General features: G+C 43.5%; 1 protein-coding gene across 1 annotated transcript in view; it reads right to left on the reverse strand.

Annotated features, from left to right (window-relative positions):
- Cds2 (CDP-diacylglycerol synthase 2) overlaps window positions 1–15,735 on the reverse strand; it is a 40,702-nt gene extending 24,967 nt beyond the window's left edge. Inside the window, exon 1 of the mRNA XM_028754902.1 lies at window positions 15,608–15,735. Within this exon, the coding sequence (XP_028610735.1) occupies window positions 15,608–15,661 (54 nt within the window). The 5' untranslated portion in view covers window positions 15,662–15,735. The remainder of the gene's footprint in view (window positions 1–15,607) is intronic.
- Between the last annotated feature and the right edge of the window lie 979 nt (window positions 15,736–16,714).

Genomic DNA, 16,714 nt, shown 5'->3' on the forward strand with positions numbered 1-16,714 from the left:
GTGAGACCAACCTTGACTACACAGTGAGACTGTCAAAAATGGAACAGGAAAGGAAGAAAAGACAAAACTGATGGAGACAGGCCTGGCAGCATGCTACCTGTAGTCCCATCTACTTGGGAGGAGTCAGATGTGGGAGGATCATGTGAGCTTGGGTTTTCCAACAGAATGGGCAACACAGAAAGACCCAGCCTCAAAAAAAAAAAAAAAAAAAAATCTGCTTTATCCTAACTTCATTAGCTCTTGACAGTAAACATTCATCTACGTACTGGAAAATGAACTCTATGTTGGAAGGAACCTTTTTTTACTCATTGCTATGTTCCATGTCTGGCAACCTTGCCAACCAGATAATTCTACCATGGGAGAAGAACCTGAAAATTCACGGTTCTTGGAACTAAGTCTCAGCTAAGCATTGACAAGTTAGCAAACATTTCCAGGCTGGTTGAGTCCCTAGGTGCATACCCAAGCAGGAATGTCTAGATACAGACTGTGGGCCATGACCTCAGCAACTACAACAAGTGCTGGTTAGAAGTAGTGGTCTCACTGGGCAGTGGTGGCGCACGCCTTTAATCCCAGCACTTGGGAGGCAGAGGCAGGTGGATTTCTAAGTTCGAGGCCAGCCTGGTCTACAGAGTGAGTTCCAGGACAGCCAAGGCTACACAGAGAAACCCTGTCTCAAAAAAAGAAGAAGAAGAAGAAGAAGAAGAAGAAGAAGAAGAAGAAGAAGAAGAAGAAGAAGAAGTAGTAGTAGTAGTAGTAGTAGTAGTAGTAGTAGTGGTCTCTCAGTCAGAACATAAGGATCACAGGATAGTCACACTGCCTTCCAGTAGGAATTCTAAGCCCCTGAGACAGAATCTCTCAACAAGCCACAAGAGAGGCAGGGAGGCACTGAGTTTGTCCTGCATGGTGAAAGCCCATGCTGTCTATGTCCCTGCAGGTTCTTTCTATCCTGAGACCAGAGGACAAATGCCAAGAAAGTTTCCAAGACACCACCAAAGTAACAAGCAGATGTATCTGACTCATGCTCAGAGTGCTAATACCGGCAATTCACTGGAGCTGTCTTCATAATGAATGTCCATCCCCTGAGCACACTAAGAGGGAAAAGCTGAGCATAAAACAGAAACAGCTACAACTGACCTTCAAAACAAGACACTCCTCATCTCAGGGAGAAGAAACCTGGAAGAGAGATAAACAGCACAAGCCATGTGATCCTGGGAGAAATCAAGTCATCTTGGACTTCATCTTTTTCATCTACAAAAGAAGAAAATTCCTACTTCAAGAATAATTAGATGAAGCATGGCTATATTTTTTCCAAGTACCAAGCTGAGACCCATTGGGTCTTAAAATTAATTTAGTGGGTTACAAATACACACACACACACACACACACACACACACACACCGGGCAGTGGTGGTGCACGCCTTTAATCCCAGCACTTGGGAGGCAGAGGCAGGTGGATTTCTGAGTTTGAGGCCAGCCTGGTCTACAGAGTAAGTTCCAGGACAGCCAGGGCTACACAGAGAAACCCTGTCTTGAAAAAACAAAAAACAAACAAACAAACAAACAAAAACAAACACACACACACACACATATATATCACACAGAAGCCTGCCCATGGAGGCATTCCCAGGGGCTGGAAATGTTCTGTCTGATCTGAGGCTGCTTCAGGGATGTGCTTAATTTATGAAAAGTCACTGGGAAGTTATAGTATGTGCACATTCCTGTTATAGTTCAACAAAAGAATTACAGAAAGGGTAGATATGATAATGAAATCAAAGAGTAGCAAACTTGACTTGTTCACAGAAAGAGTACTGCTTCGTGAAGCTTTGATTCCCAAATCACATGTATATACAAGCTGACATACACAGATCCAAATCCTAGTGATGGGGGCCAACAAGGGTGTGGGGACAGACAGAAGACATCCTGTTTAAGAAGAAAAACTTGGGTTTGGGGGTATAGCTCAGGGGGAGGCCCTGCGCATGATCTCCAGTGCCACCGCCCCTCCCCACGGCATGATACAATGCACTCTGAAAACCTGGACATGTTGACAGGCTTACCTGGACCAAGTGTCCTATTTTAGAAGCCTTACCTCCCAGCATAATCCTCAGGAGGAAGAAAAACAACCAATAGGGCAAAGCTTCTGTCTGAAGATTATGTCTCAATTGAGCTCAAAGACTTAGACAAGCAGAAAATCCTGTCTTGAAGAAAACAGATTACTAGCAACTAGAGGCTAGAGTCAGTCCACTAGCCTCAAGTCCTCAAAGTCAGAATACCATAGGAAGTCTTTAGAGGAAGGGCAGAAGCTTAGTGGTCCCTCCACTCCTCCTAGAGTGAGCCCATACAGGGAAAACATCTTGAACAGAAATATCTAAGTCATTGTTGACACAACAATGACTTAAAGATCTTAAAAGGGATTTCATTTTAAATCTGTCTTGATTTTATATTTAATAAGCTCAATTAATGTGAGACATCTTGGTAAATTTTCACTGGAAATAATATTTAAATTTTGTCTACTAAACTACCTAGGAAGAATAATTCATGTTCAAAATTATATTTTTTATTAACTTGGGTTTTAAATTACTATGCAGAGGTATGTGAAAAAAAAGCTAAATATTTGAACCGCTTGATTTTCTTAAATCCTAAGCAATTTTAAATAAAACACTGGGGTTGTGTTAATGTAGCATTAACAGATATTTACCTGGTACTTCAACACTAAAACAGAACACTGACAGGCCAATTTTCTTTGTGCTTCACAAGACATTAGTCACTAAGCATAACAAACTAAATCAGAGGCCTGGTTCTCACTGCCCGAGAGTAGTTGCTAATCTTCACAGCTGATTTAGCACCAATTCAACATCAACCTCCTGACAGCCACAGGCGCTGGGATCTGGATCCATCCATGTGAAAGGAGTTCATGACCAAGTCTCCAGGAAAGCCAAACCTGTAAGCCCAACCCACGAGGTAGCTGAAGACATCTAAGACAAGAACCCAACTCCAGAGACCATGTGCTGAGAAGACAGCAGGAGCTGCCACCTAATGGAGTTGCAGACAGTGATTTTCACAGAAGCAAGGGAAAGAAAGATGTGGAAATGGGTTGGAAGAGTCCAGGGCATTTCCCAGAAGAAGCTGGGGTTGATCTGGGTCTCAGAAGTTTGGGGCTCTGTGACAGTCACTGCACACTGCTCCAGGATGCTCCTGCTTCTAGGATGCAAGCCTCAAAGACTTCTGGGCACTGTCATTGCCTCCTCTCTACAAAAATGGATGCAGAGAAAGGCAGGTTCTCCCTGAGACACTCAAGCCCCTTCCTTCTTTGGATGGCTCCTTCACCAAACTCAAGAAGAAAACTGACTTAGGAGATGACCTGTTCTGCAAGACCAAAAGGGAGAAAGACTCCTCCATCAGAAGCTACAGAATGTATCTGGTATCTCTATGATAGCACAATTGCTATCTCATCCCATTAATTCAACGTACTAAAACAGCTCCATTATTGTTTTTGTAGTAATGGAGATTGAACCTAGGGCCTGACCACTAATCTATCACTTAATACTCTACGATTCCTTTACCACTTTCTAAGAGACACTTTTCCTCATCAACTATCTGGTTACTCTAAAGCTAAGCATGGTGGCTAGTTTTATGTCAACTTGACACACAAGCTAGGGTCATTTTAGGCTTCCATCAGAATGGCCTGTGGGAAAACCTGTGGTGCATTTTCTAGGTTGATGACTGAAGTGGAAGAGACCAATTGTAAATAGTGCCAACCCTGGGCTGATATTACCTGGTCTGTAAGCAAGCCAGAAGGGAGGACTCTTTCATGGCCTCTGCATCCATTCCTTCCTCCAGGTTCCTGCTTCCAGGTTCCTGCCCTGTTCTTCCCTCAGTGATGAAGTGTGACCACAGAGCTGTAAGCATTTTTAAACCCTCTCCTCTCCAAGCTGCTTCTTTGTTGTGATGTTTGATGACAGGTTGATGCTGGGTGTCTAATTAAGACACCCAGCAGTAGCTGCTGTGGCAACTGCTTCTTTGTGTTAGTTTGTGACAAGGATTCTCTGTAGCCTTAGCTGTCCTGGAACTTGCTATGTAGACCAAGGGGCCTAAAATTCAGAGATCTGCCTGCCTCTACCTCCTTAGTGCTGAGATTAAAGATATGTGTACCACATCTGGCTTAACAATATTAATATTTTTAAGATTTAATTCTGGGGCCTGGAGAGATGGCTCAGTGGTTAAGAACACTGACTGCTCTTCCAGAAGACCTTAGTTCAATTCTCAGCAACTACATGCTGGCTCACAACCATCTGTAATGGAATCCAACGTCCTCTTCTGGTGTGTCTTAAGACAGGGACAGTGTACTTATATAAAACAAATAAATCTTTTTTTAAAAAAGAAATTTAATTCTATGTAAAAAATATGAGCATCCTATTCAGATGCAAATGTGCTTTTATATTTAATGAACAAAAATTCAACGTACAGCAACTTTAAAGTAAACTCCTGGGGCCAGAGAGATGACTCCATGGGTACAGATGTTTGTTACCAAGCCTGAAAACCTGAATTTGATCCCTGTAACCCACATGATGGAAAGAAAGAACTAATTTCAGAAAGTAATCCTATCACCACATACGTACCATGACATACTCAACCCCATACATAAATAAATGTAAAAAAAAAAAAAATGAGTTGGGCAACGGTTGCACATGCTTTTAATCCCAGCACTCGGGAGGCAGAAACAGGCAAATTTCTGTGAGTTCAAGACCACCCCAGTCTACAGAGCAAGTTCCAGGACAGCCAGGGTTACACAGAAAAACCCTGTCTCAAAGAGACAAGAAATAAAATAATAAAACAAAATGTGTATATGCATGCATGGATGGATGTGTTAACATGGATGCTTGTATGTGTGTGTATATATCTATGTAAAGGGCAAAGGTCAACTGAGGAGTCAATTCACTGTGTTTTTGAGACAGACCTGTCATTAGCCTGGGTCTCACTAAGTAAGCCCCAGAGAGTCATCTGCCTCTGCTGTTACACCTCCAGAGTTACAAGCTGTGCCACTAGGTCTGGTTTTTTGGATATTTCTTGGTATCAAACTCACTTCCTCATGCTCATGTAGCAAGCAATTCGATGGCTCTGAAGGATGTCCCCATGCCAAAACAAACTTAAGAATTTAGTTAAATGCTTGATTTGTTTAGCTACTTTATTTGCCTATATACCCAGAGTCAGGTAGAAATTTCTCTGGGGAAACAGGGTAGCCTGCTCTAAAGTATGCTTCATACAGAGAAGGAAAGACAATGCCTCAAAACAATCAACCAGACATCATTCCCACAGGCTGTTCAGAGGGAAAAACTAAGGCAAATTAGTACAGTGCTACAGTATAACACAGGCAGGCCAACCCCCAAGTCTGCACTGCCACTGCCAGGCTATAATACAGTAGCTTTTGAAAAAAAAAAAAATCAAGAAACACACTGTGGAAGCTACCAATTTCCTGTAGAAGGAAATGCATTCATTGTATCAAAGGCTTAAACAATGGCCATCCTTTTCTGGCTCAGTAGTTAGAAACAAAAGAATTTTCCAAGGAGATCAGGCATGCATGAATGGAAGAGTTTAGTGTTTTGTTGGTGGTTTTTTAAAAACTAGAGTATCTTATACAGCACTTGTCATACTAGCCAAATATTTAAAACACTTTTAATTCTTAACAAATTTAACAGACTAAGGCTCAGCACAAAACACAATGGCCTATAGCTTTTAAAATTCTGGGAGGAGAGCACTGGAGATAACTAAGCAGTTACGAGTACTTGCTGCTTTTGCAGACCTTAGTTTGGTTCCTAGCACCTTCTGGCCTCTGCAGGCTCCTGCACATACATGGTGCACACAAACTCATACACACAAAAATAGTTAATTTTTTAAGTTAAAAAAAAAATGGTGGCTGGGCTAGAGAGATGGCTCAGCAGTTAAGAGCACTGACTGCCCTTCTAGAGATCCTGAGTTCAATTCCCAGCAACCACATGCTGGCTCACAACCATCTGTAATGGGATCCGATGTTTTTTTCTTCTGGTATATCTGAAGACAGTGACAGTGTACTTACATATATAAAAAAATAAATCCTAAAAAAGAAAAAAAAGCCGGGCGGTGGTGGCGCATGCCTTTAATCCCAGCACTTGGGAAGCAGAGGCAGGCGGATTTCTGAGTTCGAGGCCAGCCTGGTCTACAGAGTGAGTTCCAGGACAGCCAGGACTACACAGAGAAACCCTGTCTCGAAAAAAAAAAAAAACAAAAAAACAAACAAAAAAGAAAAGAAAAATCAAAAAAAAAAAAAAAATGGCACCAGCCACCAAGCCTGGTGGCCCAACTTAGTCTCCATAACCCACAAAGGGAATGGAAAAACACATGTCCCACAAGCTGTCCTCTGACTGCCACATGCACACAAATGAATAAATAATAACTACAATAAAAAAATACTTTTTAAAAGATGCAGGGAAGCCGGGCAGTGGTGGCGCACGCCTTTAATCCCAGCACTTGGGAGGCAGAGGCAGGCGGATTTCTGAGTTCGAGGCCAGCCTGGTCTACCAAGTGAGTTCCAGGACAGCCAGGGCTACACAGAGAAACCCTGTCTCGGAAAAAAAAAAAAAAAAAAAAGATGCAGGGAGCTGAAGAGATGCTGTTCCAGAGGATCCAGGTCCAATTCCCAGCATCCCCGTGGAAGCTCACAACCTCCTGAAACTCCAGATCTGAAAACTGGACACCCATTTTGGGCTTCTGCAGGTATCAGTCACGCCGCATGTGGTATACAGACACACATGCAGACAAACACTCACATGCAAAAAGATAAAACAAGCCGGGCGGTGGTGGCGCACGCCTTTAATCCCAGCACTTGGGAGGCAGAGGCAGGCGGATTTCTGAGCTCCAGGCCAGCCTGGTCTACAGAGTGAGTTCCAGGACAGCCAGGACTACACAGAGAAACCCTGTCTCGAAAAAACCGAAAAAAAAAAAAAAAAAAAAAAAAAAAAAAAAAAAATAAAAAAAAAATTAAAAAAAATTTAAAAAAAAAAAAAAAAAAACAACTGAGTTTAGAATCTCAATATTCAAATCACATTTCTAGAAAAATGGGAAAACCACAGGTAATAAAGTAGCTAATGTGGGAATGTGTAAAATGCCTAAAATGAAACAAGATATATAGAAAAATATTAATAGTGGTACCTAAGCAGCAGAACTAAGACCATTTCTTCCTTTTTTTTTGTTTTTGTGCTTCTACAATAAGAACTTTTGCCTTTATCTGTTTCTTCATAACCAAGAATAAGTTTGAAACACTGTTTACAAGGAACCTTAGGGGCATTGCTTCCATGAGCACCAAGGGACAACGTGGGAGATTTCTCATGGCTGCTATTTCAGTCACACAGCTACCTGCACAGGAGCTGAACCGCAGTTGTGTCTCTCATGAGTTCACTCGCAGACTTTATTCTCACATGTGTACACGCACTGGCTTCTATAACGTAGGCCTGAATCGTTCCCAGTGAGGCCGTGATAGCTCAAAGTGGAAGTGGAAGACAATGAAAGATGCTCCAGAAGCTGGAACCAAGGACCACAATCAGTGGCCCAGAAGCACCCAGCAGGAGGCACCGCCCAAGACAGAAAGGAGTCTATGACTTTGTTCCATAATTCATAGTGTAGCTTCACAAGTGCTGGAAGATCCAAAGCACAGATGGACTAGAGCAGCAGGAGCGAGAGCCCACCCTGAAGGTAGCGGAGGCTCAAAGGGAGGAGTTTCCAACAGCGAAGGTTCCTGAACTACGAGAACTGTGCCAGGCAGCAGATAAAACATCTAGGTAACACTTGGCTTGAACCTGAGTCCTGGACTGGGCATAGGAACAGAAGAATTACAAGACTAACAGATTTCTTCTTAATTTAGATTAATTTATTTTGTGTGTGTGTGCATACACACACGGTACACGTATGGAAGTCATACATCCAATAGTTGGTTGTCTTTTTGTAGAATGCCGTTTGTCAGACTTAGCAGCAAGCTTATTCATTGGGGCCCAAGGATAGCAGATTTCAAGCCTGAGTAACTACAGGATCCGTGGTTCTAGCTGAGGAGGAAAAGAAACTGTAGGAACAGGGTCAGCATAGAGAACATGAGAAACTCAGGCATGAGACAAACCAAGCTTGCACTTATCAAAGGACAGAAGAATACGTTCAGACTGCTAAACCACAAGACTAATCAGGAAACAGATGGAAGGACACAGCAAGTGGGGGTAGGAGGTGTCCATGACTGCCAGACCTCGATATTAGAGACTCAAAAACAGAGTGTAGCCAGTAAATCCTAGGTCCCAAGCGTTTGTATGTTTGGTTGGTTGGTTGGTTGGCTGGCTGGTTGGTTGGTTGGTTTTTTGGGACAAGGTTTCTCTCTGTAGCCCTGGCTGTCCCGGAACTAGCTCTGTAGACCAGACTAAGTGCTGAGATTAAAGGTGTGTGCCACCAACACCTTTTCAAACTCTTAGTCAAGTCTTCAAGAAAAGTCCAAGACGGCTTTATGGGGTCCCTATTGCAAAGAGGCTGATGCCACATGCACCAAATCAAAAGGACATCTGATCTAGGCAAGACAGGTCAAGCCTTCCCACAGATACCAGCACCCAGGAGCTCATCAGCTCATCATGGAAGGGGTGTCTCTGGGAGGTAGGAGGAAGGAACCTTACACTGCACCCTTCCCTTCAAATCCTGATCCAGCAAGCACCGCCACTTATAATAACATGATACAATTTAACTTTTCGAGGTCAGGCAGCTGTGTGGGCCCAATGCCATTCCTGTTGGATAAACATGAGGTCAAAGATCAGTGGCTGGCACAGGAAAGGTGGCTAATGGGGCAGTGGGGTGGGTGCCTCACTATTCCCCCAGTCAAGCAGCTACTACCCAGCAGGCCTTGGAAAGCTGAAACCCTGCTGAACGCCAGGAACAAATCAGCATTCATTCAACAAGTCTCTGGCAGACTTAGTAGTCAAGAGCCCAAGCCTCTTTTCCAAACTGGAGGAATGGCTGTACTTTATTAACCCCACTGCCTCTTGTGCCAGTCATGGACTAGAAACTGTCACAGCACAAGTGCAGATAAACAAGCTATGCAAAGGAATCTGATCAGCCTGCACAACCTCACAAGGGTAGACAATTGTGAAAACTAGAACTAGTGGACAGACGCCTTCAAACCATCTAAATAATGATTATGTGCACTGTGAAATGTATCACAAGATTGACTTTCAATGAGTTTCTCAGCCAGGGTCAGGGACACATGCCTATGATCTTAGCACTTAGCAAGCAGAAGCAGAACGATCAAGAGTTGAGGGCTAGCTTAAATTAAATGAGTGACCTTTTCTCCAAAAACCAAGGACTTGGCCTGAGAGATAGTGACCTGAATTCAAACCTCTACACACTCACTGTAGCATGCTTACCTACACACACACACACACACACACACACACACACACTAATTTTTAGGTTTTTGTTTTAAGGGTTAGGGGCATAGAATGCTTGAAGTAGAAACCATTATAGCCTGAGTTTGACCTCCTACCCTACCATAAAAACAAAAACCTAAAACCTAAAAAAAAAAAGCATGGTCGAGGCTCTGGGTTCCACCCCCAACGTGTGAGCATAAGTACACAATCCTGATTAAATTATAGATATGACCCCATACATACTGACATCAGCCTCAACCAGAGACACAATGTATATACTAGAACCACAGGCAACGCACACAGCAGACTGAAAGAGAGAATGTTCTGGAAGGTGCCAATCTGATGACGAGGATGCTAGAACAAACAGTTCTGATGCTTAGTCATGCCTGGCCAGCACTTCCTCTAGTAGCCTCACACACTCACACTGCCCGGAGTGAAGTTCTGTGGTGGCCAAGCCCAAAAAGGGAGATCCATTCATGTATGGCCCAGTGGCTACTCTCTGGGATGGACTTCAAAATATATAAATCAGAGAACTAATGGCTGAGAATTGTCTAATCTACTTTCTCTCTAAAAAAAAAAAATCTCCCCCCACTCACCACACACACACACACACACACACACACACACACACGAGACCTCACTTGCTTTTAACATTTTCCACTTAAGAGATTTTTTTTTCCAACTTTTTATTTATAATTACATAAGAAAACTGAGCCTCAAGTGGTGGCACATGCCCTTAATCCCAGCCCTCAAGAGACAGAGCCTGGGATCTTTATGAGTTCAAGATCATCTTGGTCTACACATTGAGTTCCAGGATAGCCAGGAATATATAGTGGGACTCTGTCTTTAAATAAATAAATAAATAAACAAACAAACAAGAAATAAAGATAGATAAAATTTAGATTTTTTAACTAAAACTCATCAACGTAAGAACTTGCAAAGACTTTAAATTAATGCATCAATCCTGTATCCTTAAAGGCAGCATTATGCAACACGAGAGAAGAAACTTAATGACTCACACAACCAAGCCCTACACCTAACTAACTATGTTACCTTAGGCGAGAAGCTGAACTTGGCAGATGGTGGCACCGCTTACATGAAGCAACAATCTATAAGACACCTTGCAGTCCTAGAGTCAAGACAACAAGCTCACATTTTTAAAGGGTATTAAGTCATCATAAAGCAATATACATAAAGAAAGTAATGCATGCAAATACCAAGTATTTTGAATAAAAGTAGCTTTGTAGGGGAAAATGGATTTCAAGCAGTCATAAACTGGGAAGTAACTGAGTCTTTAAAATAAAATATTGTTTTTCCAACATACACCAGCAAGCTCAATTCATAAAGGTGTTTACCACCCAGCTGAGTGCAAACTCCAGGGTCCTACAGGCAGAAAAAGAACCCACTCTGCAACTTACCTTCTGATCTCCAAATGTGCTAATGCACACCTCAGACAACAAATAATAAATACATAAACAAATATGAAATAATAAAATAATTAATAAAATAATAAAAATTTTTAAGAACCCTAAAATGCTAGGGTATACAACAAACCTACCTTTTCCCATGTTTCACTGCATAATGTCTACAAGCTTTGGTTAAGGTTTTTTTTGCTTTTTCAATTCCCATGTCACTGGCTGGAGAGATGGCTCAGCAGTTAAGAGAACTGACTGCTCTTCCAGAGGTCCTGAGTTCAATTCCCAGCAACCACATGGTGGCTCACAACCATCTGTAATGGGATCTGATGCCCTCTTCTGGTGGGTCTGAAGATAGCTACAGTGTATTCATCATATATATAAAATAAATAAATAAAATCTTTTAAAAAAAAATTCCCAAGTCACTCCTTATGTAAAAAATTTTTTAAAAAAGAAATAATACACAGGGCTGGAGGGTCTTCATTGGTTAACAGCACTGGTTGCTCTTGCAAGGGACCTAGGTTCAGTTCCCAGCACCCACATGGCTGCTCACAACCGTCAGTAACTCTAGTTCCAAGGGATCCAACGCCCTCTTCTGGCTCCATGGGCACCAGGCACACAGGTACTGCACATACATACATCCTTTTCTCTCCTAACTAGTGTCAGGAAGTTAAACAGGTGGGAGACAAGGGGTGGAGAAGGGTAGAAGGAAGAAGATACCCACAAAGTAACAAACACCGGCTACACCAATATATATTTTAAAAAATTCATTTAAATTCTATTAAAATCTATTTTAGCCGGGCGGTGGTGGCACAAGCCTTTAATCCCAGCACTTGGGAGGCAGAGGCAGGCGGATTTCTGAGTTCGAGGCCAGCCTGGTCTACAGAGTGAGTTCCAGGACAGCCAGGGCTACGCAGAGGAAACCCTGTCTCGAATAACAAAAAAAAACAAACCTATTTTAACCAGCAGCAACAGTGGCTAACATGTCCTTACAAGAGCCATGCTCTGTCTTAGTGCATACCCTGTGCACACACTAATCCACTCAAATGACCTAATGAAGCACATGCAATTTCCCCACTTACGATTTAGGGCTTGACAACTGACTTACACCAGTGGTAATGTGGCAGAACCTAGTGAAAGTCTGACCTCACTGACACTCTGATTTATCTGCAGTTAAAACGTGAATTGTCCTTTCTAGCCATGTTGGCATATACCTTTAATACCAAGCCTGGGAAGACAGAGACAGGAGGATTTCCAATTCAAGACTAGCCTGAGCTAAATAGCAAGTCTGAGCACACAACAAGACTCTGTTATTAAATAAATAAACATCGTGCTACCTGTCTATACTAACTTCATCCATCTAGAATAGAAGCCCTTGAAACAACTAATGCTATATTTTCAAACCATATCAGCATCTAAATAAAGCAGAAAATCCAGAACCTTCCATTTAAGCCGGAACAAAAAGTCTCCTGAAATGCCAATCCAATTGTTTTTAGTATTTCGGTCCAGGTTTCACCCTTTAGCTTCCTAAACTGTGCTGGGAAACCATGACCAGGCAACAGAGAACTGTCCTAAAGCTTAAGTTCCAAAGGTCTTAGTTTGTCAACTGCTTTGGGACTCGAGATCCCAGAGAACATTTCCTTTATTAGCAACTAGCTTTGAGAATTCCATTCTAGATGCTAAATATAACAAAATACCTCCTGACCTTTTATAAACACATTCTTCAGATTATTTTGATAGTTGTGATAGTCTATTAACACGACAGATTTGCAAACACATTTTAGCAACTATAACATTTTGAGGAATCATTTAAAATTGTTCTTTAAATTATCGTCTTGAAATTTTTTCTTTGGATTCTTGTACTATGAAGTAACAGAGTTCAAATTTCACAATTCATTTCTCTAAAAGACATCAATGCTTTGTTATATCTAAACCCTTGGATTGTAGTACAACGGTATTAGCAAAATCAGAATTACGGCAGTAGGTCTTCCTCCAGATTATGAAACATTATAAGAACTGGGTGGTGAGATGGTTCTACAGTTAAGAGTGCCTGCTGCTCTTGCATATAGCCGGAGGTCAGTCCCAGCATGTGCATCAGACAGCTCACAAGCACCCAAAAGAATAGCTCCAGCAGATCCAACACCCTCTTCTGGGCCCCATAGGCATCCATACCCACATAAACATACAAAGATAAAGAAAAGCAAATCTTTTTCTAAAGAATTAAGATTTTAAAAATTTTACATATATTCATCAAAAGAAAATATTTTTTTATTTTATTTATTTATTTTTTTTTTTTTTTTTGTTATTGGAGACAGGGTTTCTCTGTGTAGTCCTGGCTGTCCTGGAACTCACTCTGTAGACCAGGCTGGCCTCGAACTCAGAAATCCGCCTGCCTCTGCCTCCCAAGTGCTGGGATTAAAGGCGTGCGCCACCACCACCTGGCATATTTTTTTATTTTTTAAATCACTTTTTAATTTTTCTTTTATTAAAATAAGGTACATTTTTTTTATTTATTTTGCTATTAAAAACCCATGCAAGACAATTCAGAAACAATAAGCAATCATTACCCTGCATGGACTGATTGCCTACAACAATCTTTTAAGAAGAATGCGTAACTGCTATGTTTTAGGGAGCATACACCTAGCAGGCATCAACCACAAGTTTCTTTCGCTGCACACGTGGTTTTAAATGCATTTGTAATTGCTAAGGCTGGACAGCTCCTCATATCGCCTCTTCCTAAAATACAGAAGTGAATGTTAAGAGTCAACTGACATTTTACGTTTGGGTAATGGAGGCAAAGAGCTGGGTGGGAAGTAAAAGCTGCCTACCCTACTAATATCACAGTTGTTTGTCTTGTCTAACTTTTTGTTTTGTTTTGTTTTTCAAGACAGGGCTGTATAGCCCTGGCTGTCCTGGAACTCACTCTGTAGACCAGACTGGCCTCAAACTCAGAAATCCATCTGCTTCTGCCTCCCAAGTGCTGGGATTAAAGGTGTGCGCCATCACTGCCCAGCCTGTCTAATTATTATAGTTAACTTTTTACATAAACACCTGTGCGTGTGCGTGTGCGTGTATTCCAATAGCTATCAGACTTTAGTTGGTTGGGTTGGTTTGTTTTGTTTTCAAGACAGGGTTTCTCTATATGACCCTGGCTATCCTGGAACTTGCTCTGTAGACCAGGCTGGATTCAGAGATCCACCTGCCACTGGGACCACAGGCATGTTCCACCACACCCAGCTAGACCTTCTTTCTTCTCCCACTTTTCACAGCTTGAAGTCACCCTTAATTAGACAGGGTGTCATTCAAACTCCCCAGGGAGTATTCAGAACACAGTTTTCTTCAAGGCCAATCCACTATACTCAGAGATTAGAGATTTAAAAGTATTTGTAGTGTACTCCTAAATCTGTACCTCAGACCTAAACTTTCTCCAAAGGAATACAGAGTTCTCTGATGAGCCACTGTCTACAATAGTAACAAAGTTGTTTAAACCCTTTATCTTTCATCTGAAACATTCTTCCTAGTAAATTACTGTTGGCATACTGTCCCTAAGGCTTATGCTTGTTTCCTTCCTGATGTTCTCTCTAACCAATTTATACACTGTAAAAAAGGTACAAGCTGGCTGGGGTCTAATGCCTTTAACTATATAGCACAGGGTAGGCAGAGGTGGATGAAGTTCAAGCCAGCTAGCAGGGCTTCATAGAGAGATTCTGTCTAAAACCAAATAAAAGTTCAGATGACAAATGTGGGTGCTTAGACTTGATCGTATTTCTTTAAACAGCATTGGGGGTGGGGGGGTGGGAGGTGGGTGCCTTTAGTCACAGAACTCAGATGTATCTCTGGGATGGAGGCTAGCCTGATCTACAGATCAAGTTCCAGGACAGCCAGGGCTACACAGAGAAAAGCCAGTCTCGAACAAGCAAAGGTACTAAACCCTGTCAACTATTAACCTGGCGAAACGCGGCATATCCTCCTTTATTGAAGACAGGCTAGAAACACCGTCAGCAGAACCCTTATTTCCGTTATCAGCTTGTAGGCCTACGAAAGCTTCTGCAGGTTACAAGCTGGCAATCCCTGAGTTAACCAGTCTCCATCATTCTGGTCCAGGCTGCCTCCGTCGGTTCTACACATCGCTCACTGATCCTGACCACAAATACTGTCATTCAACGTCCACAGTAAAACAACCACTCTCCACCTTCCTCAACTTCACACAAACCTCGCACTTTCAACCAAAGAAGCGCCCCCACATTGGCTGTGTTCCTGCCAAAATGGCCTCCTTACCTTCCTCCTTTACCCCATCAATGCCCACACTTGGCGCAGTAAACAAACCCACCATTGGGAGCACACACCTGCTCACTAACCCGCCCGCTCACCGCGTGAACCAAGACACCTCTCTGATAGAACCAACAGATTTAATGTTTTAATCAAGTTCAAAAGAAGGTTTTAATGTCCCAGGGGACAAAAGCTATGGCCTGAGTCTCCCCACTCCCCAATTAATAGCAGTATTTGTAAAGCAGGTGGTGAGCCTACATTGCACTCTCCGGGCCCCAAACAAGGTCTATGGGATGTCCAGTCTCCACATCAGAAAGGCCTAGGGAAAGCAAGGACCCTTCAGAGCTCACGCGCTGCTCCCCGCGCCCGCAGGCGGCTGTCCCCACGAGCAAAGGACACCCGCCGACCCTGTGCGCAGCCCAGGCCTGGTGCCTAGGGCCGCGACAAAGGTCAGAGGGCGAGGTTGCCGACGCGCCCCTCCGCACTCAACGATGCCACTACCTTGTCCTCCGGAGGTGCGTCCTCGCGGACAGCCCTCTGCCGTAGCTCGGTCATGCTGGGGACCCCGGCGCAGCGTCACTCCGAGTGAGCAGCGCGGTGGCCGCGGAGGTCGGCTCAGTGCGCACGGCCTCTCGGCGGGCCCGAGCACCTCGCAGCCCCACCGAGCCTCGCACAGCCCCTGCAAAAGCTCCACTAGCCCTGAGCCCGGCCCCGCCCAGCACCGCTGCCGCCGCCCTTGCCCGGAGAGCGGAGCCGCTGTTTCCCGAGCCGCCGCTCGCTCCTCCTCCGGGGAAGCTGCGAGTCAGCGCGCACGCGCACTGCCGCCATCGCCGCCCGGGAGTCCAGACGCCAGGAGGCGGTGCAGCCTGGCAGGGGTGAGCGGAGCCCGAGACACTCATTGGACAAAACCTGGAGTGGGCGGGAGAAAAGGAGCAGAATGAGACAATAAGGTCCTTGCGTCCTACCGCGAGTGCCCAAGCTCGGGTGTGGGTCCAGAAGGTAACCTGTTAGTGGGGGACCACAGCGCCTCTCCTAGGCTTAGGCTCGCCAACACTTGCTGCTCTCAGCTTGGGAGTCCAAGCGGGGAGACCAGGTGGACCTCTAGCAAGAGGTGAAATCTAAATTTCAGCTCACGTTGCCTTGCCAAGCCATGGTCGCTAGTAAATGAGTGAGCTCTGATTCTGGCTAGGCACCAAACTCGGAAATAGCCTTGGTTAGTTTGTCTCCTTCAAATCACACACCTTTTTTCTTCACAGCACTCCAGAGATAGAGGCAAGTGGATCTGATCTATATAACCTGTTCCAGTGCTACCCAATAAGACCCATTTTTTTTAAATCACTTAGAAATGGATATGATTTCCGCAAGTAACATCATCCAAAGTATTTCTTGTCTTAAGTTTTCGCCTTTTTTTGTGCTGAAGGTAGAACTTGGGGTCTCCCTTTTAACCACAACTTCTGTGAGTAAGCTAACACCAGCAACTGATTGTTAGAAAAACTTTGGGCTGAAAGGAATGTTTCCTATGAAGCCCCTATATTCCTGACATAACTGAAGCATTTAGCTGGCAGCTACAAGGTTACTAGTAAGAATTAGAAACCAGACGTTTGTTAC

The sequence above is a fragment of the Grammomys surdaster genome, unplaced genomic scaffold (genome assembly GCF_004785775.1).
Source record: "Grammomys surdaster isolate TR1022 unplaced genomic scaffold, NIH_TR_1.0 129, whole genome shotgun sequence".
In the NCBI taxonomy this organism is placed as follows: Eukaryota; Metazoa; Chordata; class Mammalia; order Rodentia; family Muridae; genus Grammomys; species Grammomys surdaster.